The sequence below is a fragment of the Coenobita brevimanus genome, chromosome 97 (assembly GCF_032717465.1).
Source record: "Coenobita brevimanus isolate Jiangsu-jjx chromosome 97, ASM3271746v2, whole genome shotgun sequence".
NCBI lineage: Eukaryota > Metazoa > Arthropoda > Malacostraca > Decapoda > Coenobitidae > Coenobita > Coenobita brevimanus.
The window spans coordinates 43,364,522-43,384,575 of record NC_137050.1 but is presented as its reverse complement, the minus strand read 5'-3'; the positions used below and the strand labels follow the sequence as shown (position 1 = coordinate 43,384,575).

Genomic DNA, 20,054 nt, shown 5'->3' with positions numbered 1-20,054 from the left:
AGTACGTTGCCTCTACTCAGAGTACAGGTAACAGGAAAGAGAATAAGGATGATGTTTCTCAGGAAGTAAATACCAGCTTCACCTCTAGATTTCAGAAAAGTAAATGTACTTATTGTAGTAAGCTTGGTCATACAACGGAGAGATGTTTCAGGAGACAGCGTGATGTGAACAAAAAGGAGTCTTTAAATATTCAGTCAATTGGTCTAGTGTCCACTCTTGAGAGTTCCCAGAATTCTTTAACTGAGTTAACTGAACCTGCTTTGAGGGGTAACTTAAATTCTCATGATGGAGCTCCTCTTTTGAGCAGTAACGTGGGTGACACTCTCAAGAATTCATGTGCTAATTTCCTGTCTGATGGTTTTGTCAGTCCTCTGGACAGTAATGACAGGAAATCAGTTCAAATATATCGTGATACAGGTGCTTGCCAATCCCTTATGCTGACCAGTGTTCTAGGCTCTAATTTTAATTCCTCTGATGAAACTGTAATCTTACAAGGTGTAGGGAATAATTACTTCTCTGTCCCTCTGTGCAGAGTGAATTTAGAGTCTGGTTTTGTTAATGGTTCCGTTATGGTTGGGTTGGTTGAGACACTCCCAATGTCAGGTGTAACTTTCTTACTTGGAAATGATATTGGTGGAAGTCAAGTGTGTCCAGCTCCTCAGTTGTCTAGTGAGCCAGTGGCTGTGTCCCGGGATTGTGATGTCCCTGATGTGTTCCCTGCATGTGCTGTCACTAGGGCTAAGTCTAAAGTTACTGGTGATTTAGAGGATAATGATGATGATGATGTTATCCTAGCTGACACTTTTCTTGCTAATTTGGACCACTCACCAGATGAGGCAGTACCCCGTAGTGTTGATAATTTGTCTCGTCAAGAGTTGGTTGAGTTGCAGGTTGCTGACCCTGAGTTGAAAGGTCTAGCTAACTCTGCTTACAGTGAAGAAGAGTCAGCCGGTGCTTCTACTTGTTATTATGTAAAGTCAGGAGTACTTATGAGGAAGTGGAGACCCCCAACAGCATCAGCCGACTGTGAATGGGAGGTTGTACATCAAGTTGTCATCCCTCGTGTTTGTAGGCAGGATATCATTAGAGTGGCTCATGATTCCAATTTGGCAGGACACCTTGGAGTGAGGAAGACTGTGGCACGCATTTTGAAACACTTCTACTGGCCAGGTATCTTCAGGGATGTTTCCTGGTATTGTAAGTCTTGTCACACCTGTCAAGTTGTGGGGAAGTGTAATCAGACCGAAAAGGTTGCACCTCTAGTTCCCATTTCTCCTTTTGAGGCGCCTTTCACCCGTGTGTTGGTGGATATTGTGGGCTCTCTTCCTAAGACTTCTTCAGGATTTTCTTATGTGTTGACCCTGATTGATATGGCTACTCGTTATCCTGAAGCCATTCCACTTAGAAATATCTCAGCAAAGAACGTGGTTAAGGAAATGCTAGGGTTCTTCACAAAGTTTGGTCTGCCCAAGGAGGTACAGTCCGACCGGGGAAGTAATTTCATGTCAAATGTTTTCAAGCAGTCTCTGAAAGAGTTGGGCATCTCCCAGATCACGTCTTCAGCTTACCATCGCCAGACCCAAGGAGCGTTGGAGAGATATCATCAAACACTCAAATCGATGCTCAAGAAAAACTGTTTGGAACATCAGAAAGACTGGGATAAAGGTCTTCCATTCGTTGTGTTTGCTGCAAGAGAATCTCCAAATGAATCACTGGGCTTCTCACCTTTTGAAATACTGTTTGGCCATGAAGTAAGAGGACCCCTTAAGCTACTCAAGGAATGCTGGCTGTCGGAGGAAGATGACGTCAACCTGCTGGAGTATGTGATGAATTTCAAAGAACGGCTGTCCACTGCTTTACAGCTGGCGAGAGAGAATTTAGGAGCTGCTCAGGAGAAGATGAAGACTTGGTATGACAAGAAGTCCAGGTTACGCCACTTTCAGCCAGGAGATCAGGTTTTGATTCTGCTACCAGTTCATGGGCAACCTCTTCAAGCCAAGTTTAGTGGCCCTTATTGCGTGGAGAAGAAACTCAGTGATGTCAGCTATGTCATCGCCACGCCAGATCGTAGAAAGAGCAAGCAACTATGTCACATCAACATGCTAAAGTTATATCACAGGCGGGACGAAAATAATCCAGTCTGCACTGTAGCTGTTCCACCCGAGTCTGCAAGTGAAGCTCTCCCATGCAGTATGAGCCTGAGTGATAGTTTGGGGAAGAATCCTGATATCATGAATGATCTCCAGACTAAGCTTTCTCATCTACCACCCAAGGAAAGGCAGGAGTTTTCGGCATTACTGCAGGAGTACCCGCAAGTGTTCCGTGCCACTCCAGGAAGAACCACTGTGTTGATGCATGATGTCGATGTTGAAGACGCAAAGCCAATTAAACTGCCTCCTTACCGTGTGAACCCAGTGAAAGTTCCTCTCATCCAGAAGGAGCTTGGCTACCTGTTGGACCACAAGATGATTGAGCCCTGTCAGAGCGAGTGGAGTTCTCCTGTCACTCTAGTCCCTAAGCCAGGTGGGTCACATAGGCTTTGCATCGACTACAGACGTGTTAATCAGATAACTAAAACAGACACTTACCCTCTCCCTCGTGTAGAAGATTGCATAGACAAGATCGGAAAGGCTAGGTACATAAGTAAGTTTGATTTGTTAAAGGGATACTGGCAAGTACCTATGACTGAACGTGCTAGGGAGATCTCATGTTTTGTAACACTAGGAAAGGCTTTTGCATGTTCTGTAATGCCGTATGGTATGAAGAATGCACCAGCCACATTTCAGAAGCTCATGAATGTTGTAACAGAGGGTTTGGCAGGGTGTGTTGTTTATATTGATGATGTATTAATCTTCAGTGACAACTGGAAAGATCACCTATGCCATGTCAGTAAATTTCTTGACCGTTTGGTTCATGCTAATCTTGTAGCTAATTTATCAAAGTGTGAGTTTGGTCAAGCTAAAGTTCAGTACCTTGGGTATGTAATTGGTGATGGACATGTTGCACCACCAGGAGCTAAGGTTCAGGTTATAAGTGATCTTCCCAGACCTAAAAGTAGGAAGGAGCTACAAAGATTTTTGGGAATGGTAGGTTATTACAGGAGATTTGTTCTTAACTTTTCTATTCTTGTATCACCACTTACAGACCTACTGAAAAAGGGAGTTAAATTTGTCTGGACTGATAACTGTGAATCCTCTTTCAACAAACTTAAAGCTATTCTATTAAGTCAGCCAGTGCTCGCTACTCCAAATTTTGCTAAGCCTTTTAAGATGGCTGTTGATGCAAGTGATACAGGAGCTGGGGCTGTTTTGCTGCAAGAGGATGTTCAGGGTATTGAACATCCTGTATCTTATTACAGTAAGAAGTTCACTCCACCTCAAAAGAACTACTCAACTATTGAGAAAGAGCTTTTGGCCTTGATTTTGGGTTTACAGCATTTTTCATTTTATTTGTGTTCTGGTTTTGACCCCATAGTCATTTATACCGATCATAACCCACTGAAATTCCTTAGTAAGTTTAAAGATAAAAATCAGAGATTGACAAGATGGAGTCTACTTCTTCAGGAGTATTCATTAGACATACAACATGTCAAGGGGAAAGAAAATGTTATTGCAGATTGCTTATCTAGACTTTAGACAGATTGTTTTAGAGTAATAAGAAATTTCCCTTGTAAATTTCTTTTTTCTTTGTGGGGAGGTGTTACATAGCCTATGATTTCATCATCCTTTGTGTAATTTTAACGCACAGTATGCTGCATGTTTGATCACGAGCGTGTTCTGCCTCAGTTCCCCCCTTCTACCGTTATAGTAGAGTAAGTCGTCATTTCTGTTGTTTCAGTGCGGGATTTTCAGCTCTCTGTCCCCATGGCTTCATTTGCGCGTCCCTCTTACAAGTTGTATCAGGCTCTGCTGGCCCCTATATAATGAGCTCAGTCTCTGCATCATTGCCACTTAGATCTGCTCCTCATTTTGTTCACATCTCTGTCCTCCCCTGTACAGATATTATTATTGTGAGTGCTCAAGAAGTCTCCAACCATCTAGCAGCTGTGTGTAATTTGAGTATTACTGTTATTGCATTTTTTCTTGTACTGTATAGCATAAGTTTAATTTGTAGGCCTAGTGAAGTTTTTGTAATTAATGTTGGGTTTTATGTCAGTCATTTTTGATAATAGTTTGTATCTGTAATTATTTATCTGGCATTCACTGAGTATTATCTGGTATCTCATTTTATCAGGGCTGACTTTGATAAATTTATTCTTGCTAATTTCGTGTTAATAGAGGCTATTGCAGTTAACCATATATTTAACCTGTTTTTGCCATTACATTATCCTTATGAGCCCTGAATGTTTAGTTGTTAGTTTGAGCATTAAACTTTAACTTGTAATTTTACCTAACTCTTTTGTTTTGAACCTGGAACTTTACGGGACAGTAGTGACTCTTCGTATTCTCACTTAAAGTGTACATTATCTTTCTCTGTTCCGTAACAATATATATATATATATATATATATATATATATATATATATATATATATATATATATATATATATATATATATATATATATATATATATATATATATGTATATTTCATTCAGGGGGGTTAACTTGGATGTTAACTCTACCCCCACTAAATACTGACTCCAAATTTGCAATTCTTGCATGCATTCTGTGCATTGCGAACAGCACTACTGCAAATACAATGCAAAGGATTATAAAGACAGTAAGTGCTGAGCTATACACATAATATGGGTTGAACATACTCAAACTCAAATCTTCCCAGGGCTTCATTGTTTCATTGATCAGCTGCATAGTTTCAAACTTAGGTGAAGTCAACTTAATACTTGTGCTCATGTTTAAGTCCATATCAGGCAGTGGGTGGAAATGTTTGTGTGTATGACTGAGAATGGCGTAGTGATTGATGGTGGATAAAGTAGACATGGCTGGTGTAAATACCGCACAGTAGTCTGGTGCTATGTATAATCCTGATGCTGAAGTATGAGATGGTGGTATATCTGGACAGACTATGTAAACTGATGTGTTATGAGTGAAATAAAAAAACTGTGAGTGTCCGATGCGTTGATGGTGTACAAGTTTATCTGGAGCAAAAGTGAAGTTGCAATGATTATGAATATTGTTATTTCTGATGATAGCCATTTCACAAAGGACTGTATCAGTAGGCTGAAACGTGAAAATGTACGCAGGACAAAGATGAACAGCATGTAAGGATGTGCGGCACTTTCGTTCAATCGTTGATTCACTTGCAAAAGTGACAGTGTTCCGTCTCTTGAAGACCATGATGAGTTCGGTGTCTGTGTTGATGTTAATGATGACCAGTGTTGTTATTTTTAGAAGGGAAGGGGTGTATTTGGTATACTGTGAACAGGTCATCAGTTATGAATGGTACATGAACTACTACTGATGTTGGTGTTAGTGTTGCTTCTAAATATGGATAATATTGCATGAATTCCCTATTTCGGAACAAAGGCTTCAATTTATGTTTATGTATGCCTTGACTAATTATCTAACGTAACTCATGAACTGGGAGTAAGTCAATTGTGATCTTGCCATCACCAGCATTCGAAATTCCTTGCATAAGTGCCCTGAAACGATCTCTAGTGTTGTCTAATTGTAGTAGAATTGTGTCAATATGTTCTGTGATGACGGAGAAGTGTTGGAAAAGTGTTATGTTACCTTCCATTTCATTTATTTTATCTACACTTTCGAGAGCTATGTTTTCTGCTTTTTTTCAGATTTTTCACAATTGTCTTCATTGCTGAGTTATGTCCTGTGATGAATTTATCTTGGTATGTTAGTACCTGAGCTATTTTATTAAATTTGTTGTTAATTTCTTTAAGGTCATCCTCTGTAGCCAATCCAAAGATGTTCCCAAGAACTGCACCACCCAGTTCGAACAAACCGCGCTTTTGGCGAGTACGTGTGATGTTGTTCTTGTCGCTCAATACCTCTGTTCCATAAGATGGGAGATCTTGGATCATGATGAGCATAGTTGACATTGCCTGTTCTATTTTCCATTTCGCTAACTTCACTATTTCATTCACTTCCTTTGTGTTATGTGCTTGTGAAACATAGCCTCCTATCATGAAGTCCAGGGTTCGCATTGGTTTCGCGATATTTTCTAGATAAGAAGGTAATTCATACAAGTAATCCAGACTTATTTCAGTACTCATGACGTCTTTTACGATTGAAGTCCTGGCCGTTGGAGCTATGAGGCATCCTTGTCGTACTATGTGTTGGGGGTCTAAGTACGCATATCCTTTTGCTATGTAGAGGAGAATCCATAGCATAAGTCCCTTCATCGCTACCTACCGACAAAAAAATCTATTAATTTCCTAATATGGTCATGCTGTGGTCGATGATAGTGATGATGTGCATTACGGTTGATTGTTATTTCATTTATAGGAGTTTAAATCAATATTTAATTCTCGTAAATGATGTACTGTAGATTTTATTGGAACAGGTGCACCTATGTTTGATTGTTTGGTATATGACCTTAATTTATTTTTGTAATTATTATTGTTTTCTTGCTTGGTTTCTTGAGTTAGTTCGCCTGTTCGGTTGTATCCGATGCTGTATAATTATTGGATAGTTCCCTTGAAACTCGTTTTAAATGGTCAATATGAACTTGTTTCTCTTCGCCACTAGACAGTGACTTAATTAAAACTTTGTTTGCTTTTATGTTAATTACTCTGTATGGGCCTTCAAATTTTGGGATAATTTATTGTCTCTCGTATGAATGATACCATAAACAATGTCTCCTAAGCTGATAGGTGAATCTCTTGCCTTCTTGTTAAATGCCTCCGTCATTTCTTCCTTGGACATCGTCAATTGTTTTTTTGACTCTTTTGTGTATGTCCTGGAATTCACGTAAACGGAGTTTAGAGTAATCATCGTAATTGTATATGGGCAGACTGTCACCTTCTAGGAGCTCATACGGTAGTTTTTTATCTGTCCCATATATAATGAAATGTGGTGTGTCACCTATGGATTTATTTATAGATCCATTAATTGAGGCTTCTACTCTGGGAATCCAATCATCCCAGCTTGCATAATTTTCATTGAGAATGTGTCGTAGCACATCTAATACTTTTTGTTTTGTCTCTCTACTAACCCATTAGATGCTGGGTGATAGGCTAAAACGTTAACCTTTTTGATGTTGTATTGTTTACATATTTCTTGTAAGATATCAGAATTAAATTCTCCTCCATTATCACTTATTAGTACCTTTGGGGTAGTAAAGCGACATATTACATTATCTGTTATTGCCTTTGCTACTGTATCTGCTGTTTTATCTTTACTTGGAGCTGAAATTGTATCAGTACACGGCTAGCACTAAATATCGTGCCACCGCTAGCACCAATAAATATTATGTGTTCTGCTGTTATAGTATAACTAGACCACCGTGGTGGAGATCGACGACACTGTCTGTAGTACACGTCAGCTACTCGCCGTCACTGCCCGACACTTCCCACCAAAGGTCCTCTGCCACGAGAAGGTGGAAGCTGGTCTGTTATTAAGTGGTAGCGTAAGGTGACAGAAATGAGCAGATTAAATCTCTCTTTATTGGGTACAGAATAATATAACTGCGACTCGAGAGATATGTAAGAGCGATACCACCTCCCTTAATAACTATTAAACGCCTTCTGACGCTGTACGCTCTCCGAGCCGACTAGGGCGCGGTGCTGAGGTCAGCTAAAGTGAGGTGCCAAGCATTTACATATACTCTGGTCTTATGCTAAAAGTAGAGATAAATGACAACTCTACTAGCACATTATACACCTCTATAAAATGGTATAAAGTACATTCACATATACCAACATAATAAATGGTTCCCCAGGACTTTACACTTACGCACTATTCAGATATCTTTTCACTTCTCCTAACCTTCATTTTATAATTGAAACAGGGTGGCACTTGTGGTCTGCCATCCACCTTCTTTCTATACCACAGCTAACAGCGAAATGATATTTGGTTGTTCATCATTCACACTTCATTACACGCTGTTAATTATGACTAAACAGCTTTAAAAATTATTATGTACAATGTGTGATACTACAACTTCATATGGAAAAAGATGTTGACACCAGAACAAAATGACATAACGGGAAAAATGATCCGTTGCTACGAATAGATATAGGTTATTATTGTATGATAATGGCATCTTGAGTAAATCAACAGCGACAACGTCCCATGGTTGATGTGGTACAGGGTAATTACCCATCGGTGCTGGTGTGATTGGGTATCCTTTGTGTTTTGCACATGATTCGCATCTGTCTATATGATTGTTTATATCTTTTCATAATGAAGGCCAGTAATATAACAGCTGGGCTTGTTTGAATGTCTTATCCTTTCCAGGATGTCCTGAATGTGGGCTATCGTGTATCGTTCGTAATACCTGGGGTATCATGTCATTAGATACTACCAACTGGTTATTATTTCTTTGGCGTTTTGGTTGTTTTGGGTTGATCTTGTATAAAGTATTATTGACCATTGTGAATTGTTCGAGTGGTACATGCAGTCTGGGTAATTGTATGTCATCTCCACTTTCTAACTTGTATATAACTTCAGACCATATTGGGTCAAGTCTTTGTGCTTTTCCGATATCATCGTGGTTTGGGATATTTCCTTTGAGATCTAATGCCGCGACCTGAATTGTGTTCAGGTTCCTAGATAATGCATTAGCTACTATGTTCATTTTACCTTGTATATAATGAATTTGTACACTGTAGTTTTCAACTGAACATTTCCATCTTGCTCTCCTCCCAGAGAGGAGTTTTTCTTTACACATACCCACTAGTGGTTTATGGTGAATAAGTGGATTTCGTAACCATATACCAAATCTCGAAACTTTTGTAATGCAAAAACCACTGCAAGTGCTTCTAAGTCTGTAGTGCAATAATTTTTGTCTGCACCTCTTGTTTGTCTGCTGGCAAATGCAATTGGTTGAATCTTTCCTGTTTTATCTTCCTGCATCAGTACAGCCCCTAATCCTTTAACTGATGCGTCTGTACAAACAAGAAATGATTTTGTGTAATCTGGATATGCCAAACAAGGTGCATTTGTTAGTTTAATTTTTTGATTGTTAAATGCCTTTTTTTTGTTCTTCTTCCCATTGGAATATAGCATCTTGTTTGAGTAGTTGGAATAGAGGAAAGGCTATATGAGAGAATTGTGGTACGAATGACCTATAGTACCCAGCTAGACCTAAAAATTGTCTAACTTTGTCAGTCATAGTGGGTTCACGAAAATCTCTCAGTTCCTGTATTTTGTCATCAGTGGTCTGAATACCATTAGAACTTAATTTTTGGCCTAAGAAATTTATTTCCTTAAAGCATAATTTGCATTTAGAAAGCTTAATTTTCAAACCAGCATCACTAAGCTTTTGTAAGAGTAAGTCAAATTTCTTGAGATGATCTGTAATATTTTTCGTTGCGATTATAATATCGTCAAGATAAACAAATATTCCTTATGCTAAAATTCTGGACAATACGTAATTCATAAGACGCTGGAATGTGCCTGGGGCTGTCCTCAGTCCCATCGGCATCCTTGTATATTGGTAGTGGCCTCTATTTGTGGAAAAGGCAGTGTATTTACGTGACTCCTCCTCAACCGTTATTTGGTAATAGCCATTTAGTAGATTGATTGTTGAAAATATATTATTTTCCGGTCCAATATTCTGTAGAACGTCGCTTAGCAATGGCATTGGAAATCGGTCTGGGATTGTGTGATTGTTTAGTTTATGGTAATCTACTACCACACGCATTTCTCCATTTCGTTTGGGCACGGAGAATAATGGGGCATTCCATGGGGAGACTGAAGGTTCAATAATAGCAAGTTTTAACATTTCATCGACAAACTGATTTGCAAGTGTACGTTGGGAGTGTGGGATGCGGTAGGCTGGTACGAAAATTGGTTGTGTTTCTGGGTGCACATTAATCTTGTGATTAATCAGGTTAGTACACCCTGATTGTTCTCCAGGTAATGCTACGGTGTCCCTGTGTGTTTCCAGCAGGGTTAACAAATCATTTTCTTCATCAAATTCACCTGAGTGAATTAAATTCTCTTTTATGCTTTCTCTATCCGTAGATTTTATCTCACTTGTTACTCCAGCTATAACTATTCCCTTCACAGGGGTGGGGCACTTTTCAATATTAACTTTCCCCATCCCGACGTTTTCTGGGCAGTGGTACGCCCCAGTCCCGACATTTTTGGACCTTTTTGTTTTTGGCTCAAACATCCGCTTTTGGTGAGAAACATCGAAAATTCATAGAGAAATCGCTCACCTGAGGTTTAAAATACTCGATCCAGGTAGGAGTACCTCCTTACCTTACAAGGTTTTCTATCAGGCTGGCTGCAAAGAAAACGGGTTCTATGGGCGGATAACTATTCTACACCACTCATAAACGGTATTTATTTATTTATTTGGTACGAATTTATATGTAGTATGAGAGTATATTGGTTTTCAAACAGTAATATAGGCATTATAAGCATAGTTTCACTCATTAACTCATCACTATTCCTGACCTTTTTTTGCCACATCACCTGATCATCATTTCTGACTGTTTCTTCCTCTAATGTTTGTCCTCCACACTGTCATCAATTGGGGAATCACTCTGACCCTGAATTTCGTACCGTGGCATGACATGGCTTTACTGGCCAGGTCACTGATAACAGGTGAATTGCTGAGAAAAGGTCATGCAGGGGGGGGAGGAGGTCATGCTGGGTAAGGCATTGTCCCTGCCTGGCATCTTCTAGAGGAAGGTGTCCCGTGTATACGTGCCAAAAATCACTCGCGAAAATTGAAAATTGTGCAAATTAGGGACCTTGCAATGTCCTTGCAATGTTGCCGCATTAATTTACGTCTCCGGGATATGAGTGCACATCGTATGAGGACGTGAATTCACGTCTCCGGGACGGGGCAGGTTAACTATGCAAGTCCCCTTTTTCAACTGAACTTCCCCATTCATGTGATTAATTATGAGTATCTGAGTTTGCCCTTCCTCGTTCATCTGACATAATGCGTTTTCTACTGACAATCCCTTTACTTTACATAATTCTTCTAAGACAAGAACAGTACTATTCCGTAATTTGTTCTTTATCATAACTTTCATATAGGAATTAGGTGGTATAACTAAATCATTGGTGAGGTGGGCGGGAAAAACTGATAAATCAGTACTGTTACCTGGGTCTCTAATCGTGGAGGCTGGGGCTGGTGGTGGGAGTGGATCTATACACTCATCTGTTTGTGTATGTTTGTTTAAGCTTTTAATATTGCCAACTCTTTTTGGTTCTCTTTTACTAATCGGTGAGGGTTCTGATGGTATTTCCTCTTTGAATTCAGTGTCATAGTCTATTTCATTCATTTGTGGGAGTAAAGTTATGTTCTCTGCTCTCATGCATCTTAAGCCCAGTAACATATGAGCTTTAACTGCTAAGTTTTCAATGATATAGAAAAATGCAGAGAATGGTCTTGTAGTCTCTGAAACTGATATTTAACCATATCATACCTTTTACTGTAATTCTTTTCCATCTACCGTATATAGATCTAAATCAGCTTCTTCCAGAAAAGTTACTTTCTTCTTATTTTTAAGAATTCTATTTATTTCTTCTTGTGTTATTAAGTTCACTGGAGAGCCTGTGTCTAAAAATAAGGAAACGTTGTGATCCTCACATACAGCTGGTATCAAGATACACTCATTTCCCAACATGCCTCCTATGTGAATTTTAGACTTGCTTTTCTTTACATTTGTTCGTTTTTTGTCATGACTTGGTCTTCCCCCGATTTGAACACAGACACAATTTTTCCTACTGTTTCGCAGTTACTGGTCCGGTGCCCTTGGCATCTATGATGCCTACAGTAAGGACGAAATCCTTGTGTCTTTGGCTATCCTCTTTTGTTTTGATAAAGCATTCATTCCTTGTGTGTCCTGGTTTTGCACAATAATGACATAGAATGGACCTATCTCTTGACTGTGACCTACGAGGTAACTTCCCATATGCAGTGTTGTTTGTGGCGTGAGATCTGCTCGGGCTGCGCGAAAACTTATGAAACTGCCTGTAGCCTGGTGTTTGTGATCGAACCCTCGACACGTTTAGTTGTTTGCTCTGCCTGCTTTCGGGTCGCGATCGATTTTGTTCTCTGTTTGAGGTCGGTGTAGATGTTTTCACAGCTGATCCTGTCTCAGGTACTCTCATTCTACTAGAATGTGCGAGTGTGTCAACCATACCTGCTTTACTGCATTGCATCTCTACCTCGTTCATTAAGTCTAGTAAGCACATGCCTGGGGTGTACGCGATCGTCTTAGCGATCTTAACCCGCCCCATCCCGACGTTTTCTGGGCAGTGGTACACCCCAGTCCTGGCATTTTTGGACCTTTTTTTTTTTTGTCTCAAACATTTGCTTTTCGTGAGAAACATCGAAAATTTATAGAGAAATCGCTCACCTGAGGTTTAAAATACTCGATCCAAGTAAGAGTACCTCCTTACCTTACAAGGTTTTCTATCAGGCTGGCTGCAAAGAAAACGAGTTCTATGGGAGGATAACTTTTCTACACCACTCATAAACGGTATTTATTTATATATTTGGTACGAATTTATATGCAGTACGAGAGTATATTGGTTTTCAAACGGTAATATAGGCATTATAAGCATTGTTTCACTCACTAACTCATCACCATTCCTGACTTTTTTTTTCCACATTACCTGATCATCATTTCTGACTGTTTCTTCCTCTAATGTTTGTCCTCCACATTGTCATCGATTGGGGAATCACTCTGGCCTTGAATTTCGTACTGTGGCATGACATGGCTTTACTGGCCAGGTCACTAATTGCTGAGAAAAGGTCATGCGGGGGGGGAGGAGGTCATGCTGGGTAAGGCATTGTCCCTGCCTGGCATCTTGTAGAGGAAGGTGTCCCGTGTATACGTGCCAAAAATCACTCACGAAAATTGAAAATTGTGCAAATTAGGGACCTTGCAATGTCCTTGCAATGTTGCCGCGTTAATTTACGTCTCCGGGATACGAGTGCACATCATGTGAGGACGTGAATTCACGTCTCCGGGACGGGGAGGGTTAAGGGTCCTATCAGGTAATTTACACAAGGCAGCTACATAACCAATGATGTCCACGACGAGGTCTGGGGACATCTTTCCATCATCTGTTATCCAATTTGAGTTTTCCAAAGTAACTAACAATGTTCTTTTGATTGTGGAGACATCAGCAGTTATTTCACTGAGTACATGGTTTGTAGTGTGCTCCCTTACAAGATCTACAATCTTATGTAATTCTGGAATTATACCTGGCAAGAAGTTCATACCTCCAGAAAATTTCTTCAAAAATTCAGTTTTAAATTCATCATATGTCCTAGCTTTGAGAAGCTTATCTGATCTCAGTAAATTGGTTGCTGGACATCTTTCCTGGCTTATGCAAGATGAAAAAATGGCAATTTTCTCTTGTTCATTGAGGATGTGTCGCTTGATAAAGATTTGTTTGCACTGACTGACCAATGAAATGACGTCAATACGATCTTTTTCTGTGCCAGAGAATTTTGGGGCAGTTTTATCTTCATGGTAAACATAAACATGAGGTGTGGATGTTTGATCCGCGGTATTTGTTGCATTATTCATTTTCACTGTTTGCTCTGTTAATTTAACTTGGACTTGTTTATAGTTGTGTGAGGGAATGGTGGAATAGGTTCGGCCTGAACAGTGAACCCTGTTAAGTATATTGGCATATTTGTGCAAGTCATCGACAAAGTCCTCACTTGCTACATCAGAGAGGGTTTCCCACTCATCATCTAGAACTGACATATTTGTTTCTTGATCTTTAGTTTGTGTTGAGTTTTGTACAATGGGTGTGTTGCCTTGGTGCTCTTCTAATTGTGAATCTGTTGTTGGAGCTAATTGTGTTTCATCTGGTATTAACGTGGGTGGTGGCGAAAATATCCGTCATTAAGGTATGGTGTTATGAAATACCCCTTTTATTTATGTCCTAACTAAATAGATGAGTAAATGAGTTGTAATAAATGATAGATAGTGAGTGTATAAGTGTATATATAGAAATAAGTAAAAGAGTTGAATATACCTAATTTTAGCACTGAGAAGAAATTAGTAAGTATAATTTCACCCACTCGATACAGATCGGAGAGGTGTGTCGATGCAACTGTCGATCTTGGAAGAAAAATGCAGGGTTGATTGAAGATCTCTTGATATTTCTAGGGCTGTGTTGATGGACGATATTACTCAGGAAATTCCATGGCCTGGTGCTTGTGGTGGTTAACAGCTGTCACAGGCAAACCTCAGCATAGAACGTCCAATTTCCAACTCACTACTGTGGAAATAAATGAGTATGAGTAGGAACTATGTGAATAATGAGTAATGAGCAGTGGGTGAGAAGTGCCTGGTGTCAGTCACACGTTGATTGGCGTGGCCTTTTGTCAGCAAATTCGCGCGGTGATGTCATCTCAGCAGATACACATGGTGACATCGGCTTCCCACACTGGTAGCTGTGGTGAGTAACTGAGTAGCGATGCGTAACCTGGGTGAAGAAAGGTGAGTAAGATGAGTTATAAATGTGGCTCCGGTGTTTTGCTGTGTGTCTTGACCTCTGCTTCAGCGATGGAGGTAGGAGGGAGAGAGTGTTGGGGTTTTGTGTGCTTGTTGCTTTGGTCTTTCTTTTTCTTTACTTGCTTTGTTTTTTATTCTTCTTGCTGCTGCTTGAAGTTACGTGAAGATTATATAGTTGTTTTGTAGACTTATAGGCTCATAGGTTCATAGGCTGTATTTTGTAGGAATTCACTGTAGAACTGAAGCTAATCTTGTAGAGTCTCGCCTGCTTTTGTAGAAATTCACTGTAGATTCGTAGACGAGGTCCATATGTTCGCTGCCACCAATGTGACTCTCGATTCTTGTAGTAGGAGTTAATGATGAATACAGGGAGTTGATCTTAATTTATTATCTTCAGAGAAAAATCTAAGTTGAGCAGGGTATGTCTTACAGAGACTTAAAATACTAAGCAAGTCTAGTTGGACCCCTCTTCTTGTTCACTGTCTCCACTATCTGTCGGTTCTATAGCTAGCCTCCTTCTGAGCTCTGCTTCCTAAATTCTGGTGTAGCAGGGGTGGTGTCACGTGTGTTACACTGTTGTTGGAATGTTCTAGAATCCTGTGTGTGAGTATGTGTGTATGTGTGTGTATGGTCACTAGGCATTGTTCGTATGCTATCTCGCTGACACACTACTTATATCATCCCCTGACTTGCTGCTTCCAGTGTATTGTCAACATTTCCTCAGTTACACTTGCAAGCTCATTTCCCGTTCCCAGGCTTGCCTGGTGCTCTGTCTATCTATCTGTATATTTATCTATGTATCTATCATGTTTTCTATAATTAATTGTATTTATAATATGGAGTCCTAACAGTACTTTCAAGTTCCTATGACTCACAGCCAGATGAGTAAAATCGGGATAGTGGGAATGCAGAAGTTACTCTATCAGGGAAGGGTTAATGCATACAATATTAACACTCCCAGGCTGGCATCCTCACTGTTAGCTAAAAATAAGCTTCTGGTGCTAGGTGACACAGTATACTACGTTTCTCCCAGCCATGAAAAGGTTAATTTTAACAATACTATCACTCTCAGCCTCCCTTTCTCGCCCATAGATGACTAAACATTGGCAGCAGCTGTTAACCAATCACTTCAACACGATGACCAGTGATGTGGTTAACAGCGCAGGCAGGGAAAGTGTTTTTCATTTGTTTTCCTGTTTCCTGATGATTTTTCTTTATATTAGGAGAGAGTTATAGACTTTTGTTTGGTATGGATAGTCTTTTATCTGAAGGGGTTAAATGTGGCCTTATTTTAACCCCGTCAAAACGAGACGTCTTTCTTAAGCATAATGAAGAGGTCCTCTAGGGCAAGTAAGAATAGACCATAATGACATAACCCAGATTCAAGGGGTTAATTTAATTCGGTCGTACATAAGTATCAGGATGTCAGTAGAAGTTGAAGTCAAAGGAGAATAGTTACTCAGAAGTATAAAGTACCCAAAAGATCTATAAAACCGAAATAAAAATGTCAGTAAAAAGACGGGGTGAGACATACATGAACCTTCGCTCCTATGACTCCCAGGCGGCCGTTCTGTGTATCTTGATCACACCATCTTAGGAAAGCAGACACATCAACTGTTTTATAATTTAGCATTGCATGTGATTCAGAGCCTGTTGCGGAGTTCTGTTGAAATCTATGAGCACCATAATTTGATAGTATGTGTTGATAAGTCTAGAACGGTCGTTATTGTTGAGAGGGAGAGTGACTATCAGTGTTTTCTGCTCGTGAATGGAGAGACACGATTTATTGAGATTTTTGGTACCCGGGTGCAGTTATAGATAATTATGGAAGTTAAATGTCCAGACTAAAGGGAACATAGAACTGCAGAAAGAAGGAAAATGGCTGGATCAAAAAGGGTCCTGGCTTTAGACAAAAGTGTGAATGTGGAGGTTGGAAGAGGACTGCATGAAGGTGTTTTAGTGCCCACAGCAGCATATGGGTGAGACACTTTGATGTAATGTTAGAACAAAAGCCTCTAGAACAAGAGCAGCGGACTTGGGGTTTCAGAGAAACGTGTGTGGAGTAAAAAGATTGGATGCGATTAGAAATTATGTGAATCGAGAACGATGTGGAGTAAACAAAGTCTCGTTTCACAAGGGCTAAACAAACTCTGTACAGTAGATGTCCTGGTCATATGGAGAGAATGGATTTAAGGAGGGGAGTGACGATGGTATGTGTGAATGAGTCTGAAATTGGGAGAATGTTTGGCAGATCATCACAAAAGTTAAAAGACAGAGTAAATAAGTATGTAATAAAGCGACATACTGAAGTTAATGAGACTCAGGAACTAACAGGAGATCAGGTTGGCCTAATGAGTTATGTAAGAAAGGGAATCTGACAATGTTTGGCACCCCTTTTCTAAAAATAATTGTTGTCGACGGTTTTACCCTCTTTAGAGGAAAGACGAAGCTCGTCTACAAAGAGGAGTAAAAAAAAAATGTCCACCTCATCATTTATGTGTAGTGCCTGATGTTTCTAGATGTTTGAATACTAAGCAAATGAGTGTGTGGCATATTTCATTGACTATGCGATTGGTTAGCTCTCGCATTACAACTTTTTCTTTTGCTTTGCTTCCTGGAACCTACCTCACCTCACCTCTGGGTGGGAAATTGTACGGGAGATAGTGATGGTGATGGTGATAAAATCGTTAATTGCTAGTCAGAACGCACACACACACACACACAGATGCACACAGAAAAGCACACATACTGATACACACACACACACACACACACACACACACACACACACACACACACACAAACGCTCACACACTCACATACATATACACACACATACTTGAACTGTTACATACATAGAGACATATACAATCACACACACACACACACACACACACACATACACACCTAGATTCGGGCAGGGGGCAGAGAATGTCAATGTGGACCGTGTGGAAGTGTGGAATTGATGTGGGCAGCGGTTGAAGTGGTGTCTTGGTGTGGCGATGCACCTTTGCTGCTTGACAAGCCACGCACGCTCTGACCCAGGTAGTGGTGTCACGCCTCATACTTGACCGTACCTCCCGCCGGCTAAGTAAGCTGTGCATGCCGCAAATGCCTGGGTGTGCCATCTCTTGGTAATGACTAAAGACTTGCGGAATCGTTGGGAAATATAGGGCCGTGCTGTACCGCAGGATATGTCACGCCAGAGTTTCCGGGATGTGTCGGTGATATCTAACTGTTGCAGTTGCAGTGAGGTTGCGGACTGCAGCAATGCTTGGAGTTCCTGATCGTCCTCCTGCTCCCAGGCCAAGGCCGCATGGTCAAGCGGGGGTAGTCTGGGGACAACAGCTGAAACTCCACGGGACAAGGTGTCCGCAACTGTGTTCAGGTACCCACTGATATGCTGGATGTTAGTGGAAAACTCTGATATGAAGGCTAGCTGTCTTGCCACCCGAAGAGACCAATCTTCCCCTTTCTGACCCATGGCATAAATAAGGGGTTTAAGGTCAGTGAGGATGGTGAATTCTCTACCTTCCAGAAGGTGCCTGAAATGTCTGACTGCCTCATATATAGCCAGCAACTCCCTGTCGAAGGCACTGTATTTGCACTGGGCAGGGTTAAGGTGCTGGCTGAAGAATGCGACAGGCACATTTGTACCTGTGATTTGTTGTTGTAGGACTGCACCCACTGCTTCGGCAAAGGAGCCTGTGGTGAGTGTCATGGGGGCATCTGGTGATGGGTATGCTAGGTGGGGTGTGATGACGATGTGGTTTTTGAGGGTGTGAAGGCATGGTCTGATTGTGCAGTCCACTCAAGAGGCTTGGAGGATGTCTTTTTCGTCCCCTTCAGGAAATCGTTAAATGGGGCTAGTGTGGATGCGGGGTTTCTAAGGAACTTGTGATAATAACTGACCACCCCCAAGAACTCCCTGAGCCTGCTTGGTGCAGCCGGGTGTAGGAAGTCCTTAATGGCGTCCACCTTCTGCGGGAGGGGCGTAATACCTGTGCCTGATACCCTGTAGCCCAAGAAATCCAGTTCGTCTGCAACGAGGATACATTTCGCCGGCATACGCAGCCCGTAGTCCTGCAGATTTTGGAACAGAATTTGGAGATGTGTTTTGTGCTGCTCATGGGAATCAGAAGTGATGAGGATGTCATCAGTGTACACCATGACGAAATCTAGCCCCTTGACAACCTGGTCCATAAATCTCTGAAACGTTTGTGCGGCGTTTCTGAGGCCGAAATTCATCTTTATGAATTCAAAAAGGCCAAAGGGGGTGGTCACTGCAGTCTTGGGGATTTCCTTCTCTGCCACAGTGATTTGGTGGAACGTTCTAACTAAATCGATCCTGGAAAATACTTGGCGGCCGAGCAGTTGGTGATGGAAAGCCTGAATTTGGGGAATGGGGTATCTATTGGGAACTGTCATCGCATTCAATGCCCTGTAGTCCCCACATGCTCTCCACTCACCGTGCTGTGCCTTAGGAACCATGTGTAGAGGGGATGCCCAATAGCATATGAAGGTCAAATGGTGCCCTCGTCGAGCATCGCCCGAAACTCCTTTTCCGCTGCCTGACGATGTTCTGGGGGATGTCTGGGACGGGCGAAACAGGACGGCCCGGAATTGATGGTGCAATGCTCTACACCATAGTTTGTGCAGCCATGGTTGGGGGTCTGAGAGGTCAAGAGGGGAAACTGGAGTAGTATGGAATCGTATGAGGACTCCTGATGAAGGTGTGTAATGAGTGGCGGATTACCAGCACACCCGGTTACTTGGATGAACGAGTTTGAGGGTCTGTGATATAGATTCCGTCCTCTGGTATCCACTAGCAAGTCATGTGCCTCCAAGAAGTCAACACCAACAATGGGTTGATTAACGTCTGCGACAAGGAATGGCCAAGTAAATGACACTGGTTGGGCGAGTGCCACATGACGGGATTCTGTGCCGTATGTGGCTATGGGGGTGCCGTTTGCTGCTCTCAGGTCAAATGCGGGCTGCTGAGCCGTTTTGTGGTCAGAGGTAGGAGGGACTATACTGAATGCGGCTCCAGTGTCAATAAGGTATTTTGAGCTGGAGATGGCGTCTTTAACCCATAGCAGTTCCCTGGAGCCAGTGGAATGTGGCGTGACTTTAGGTGTGCTGATGATGACAGGGCGTTCGTTGTGCATGGCAGGGGACACTACTGGGATTGTCTCCCGCCATATGAGTTCCCCGTGAATATGCAAGGTGGTGCACATCATCTAGCTTCCATGCCAAAGCACTTGTGATAGGTACACAACACAAAATCGTTCCTTGCTGTTTGGGGATTAGCATTCCGATCATGGTTCACTGGGGGAACACTGTTGGAACACAGAGGGGCTGGGGAATGATTTGCAACACTGGGGGTGTGAGTGGTGAAGCCACTTATTTTACTTTCCAGTTTATCTATTCTATTTGTTAAATTTGTTAATAAGGTACACAGCTCTGACATG

The 20,054-nt window shown here is 41.3% G+C and overlaps 2 protein-coding genes across 2 annotated transcripts in view; both read right to left on the bottom strand.

The window, feature by feature from the left end:
* The window catches only part of LOC145413678 (protein FAM200C-like), a 146,238-nt gene extending 128,590 nt beyond the window's left edge, over positions 1-17,648 (bottom strand). Inside the window, exons 1-2 of the mRNA XM_080283334.1 lie at positions 17,491-17,648; positions 16,118-16,175 (exon numbers count right to left, since the gene is read on the bottom strand). Of these exons, the coding sequence (XP_080139460.1) occupies positions 16,118-16,175; positions 17,491-17,648 (216 nt within the window). The remainder of the gene's footprint in view (positions 1-16,117; positions 16,176-17,490) is intronic.
* Positions 17,649-19,106: 1,458 nt separating this feature from the next.
* Positions 19,107-19,820, bottom strand: LOC145413677 (uncharacterized). The gene has a single exon (XM_080283332.1). The coding sequence runs from the start codon at positions 19,818-19,820 to the stop codon at positions 19,107-19,109; it is 714 nt and encodes a 237-aa protein (XP_080139458.1).
* Positions 19,821-20,054: the final 234 nt, after the last annotated feature.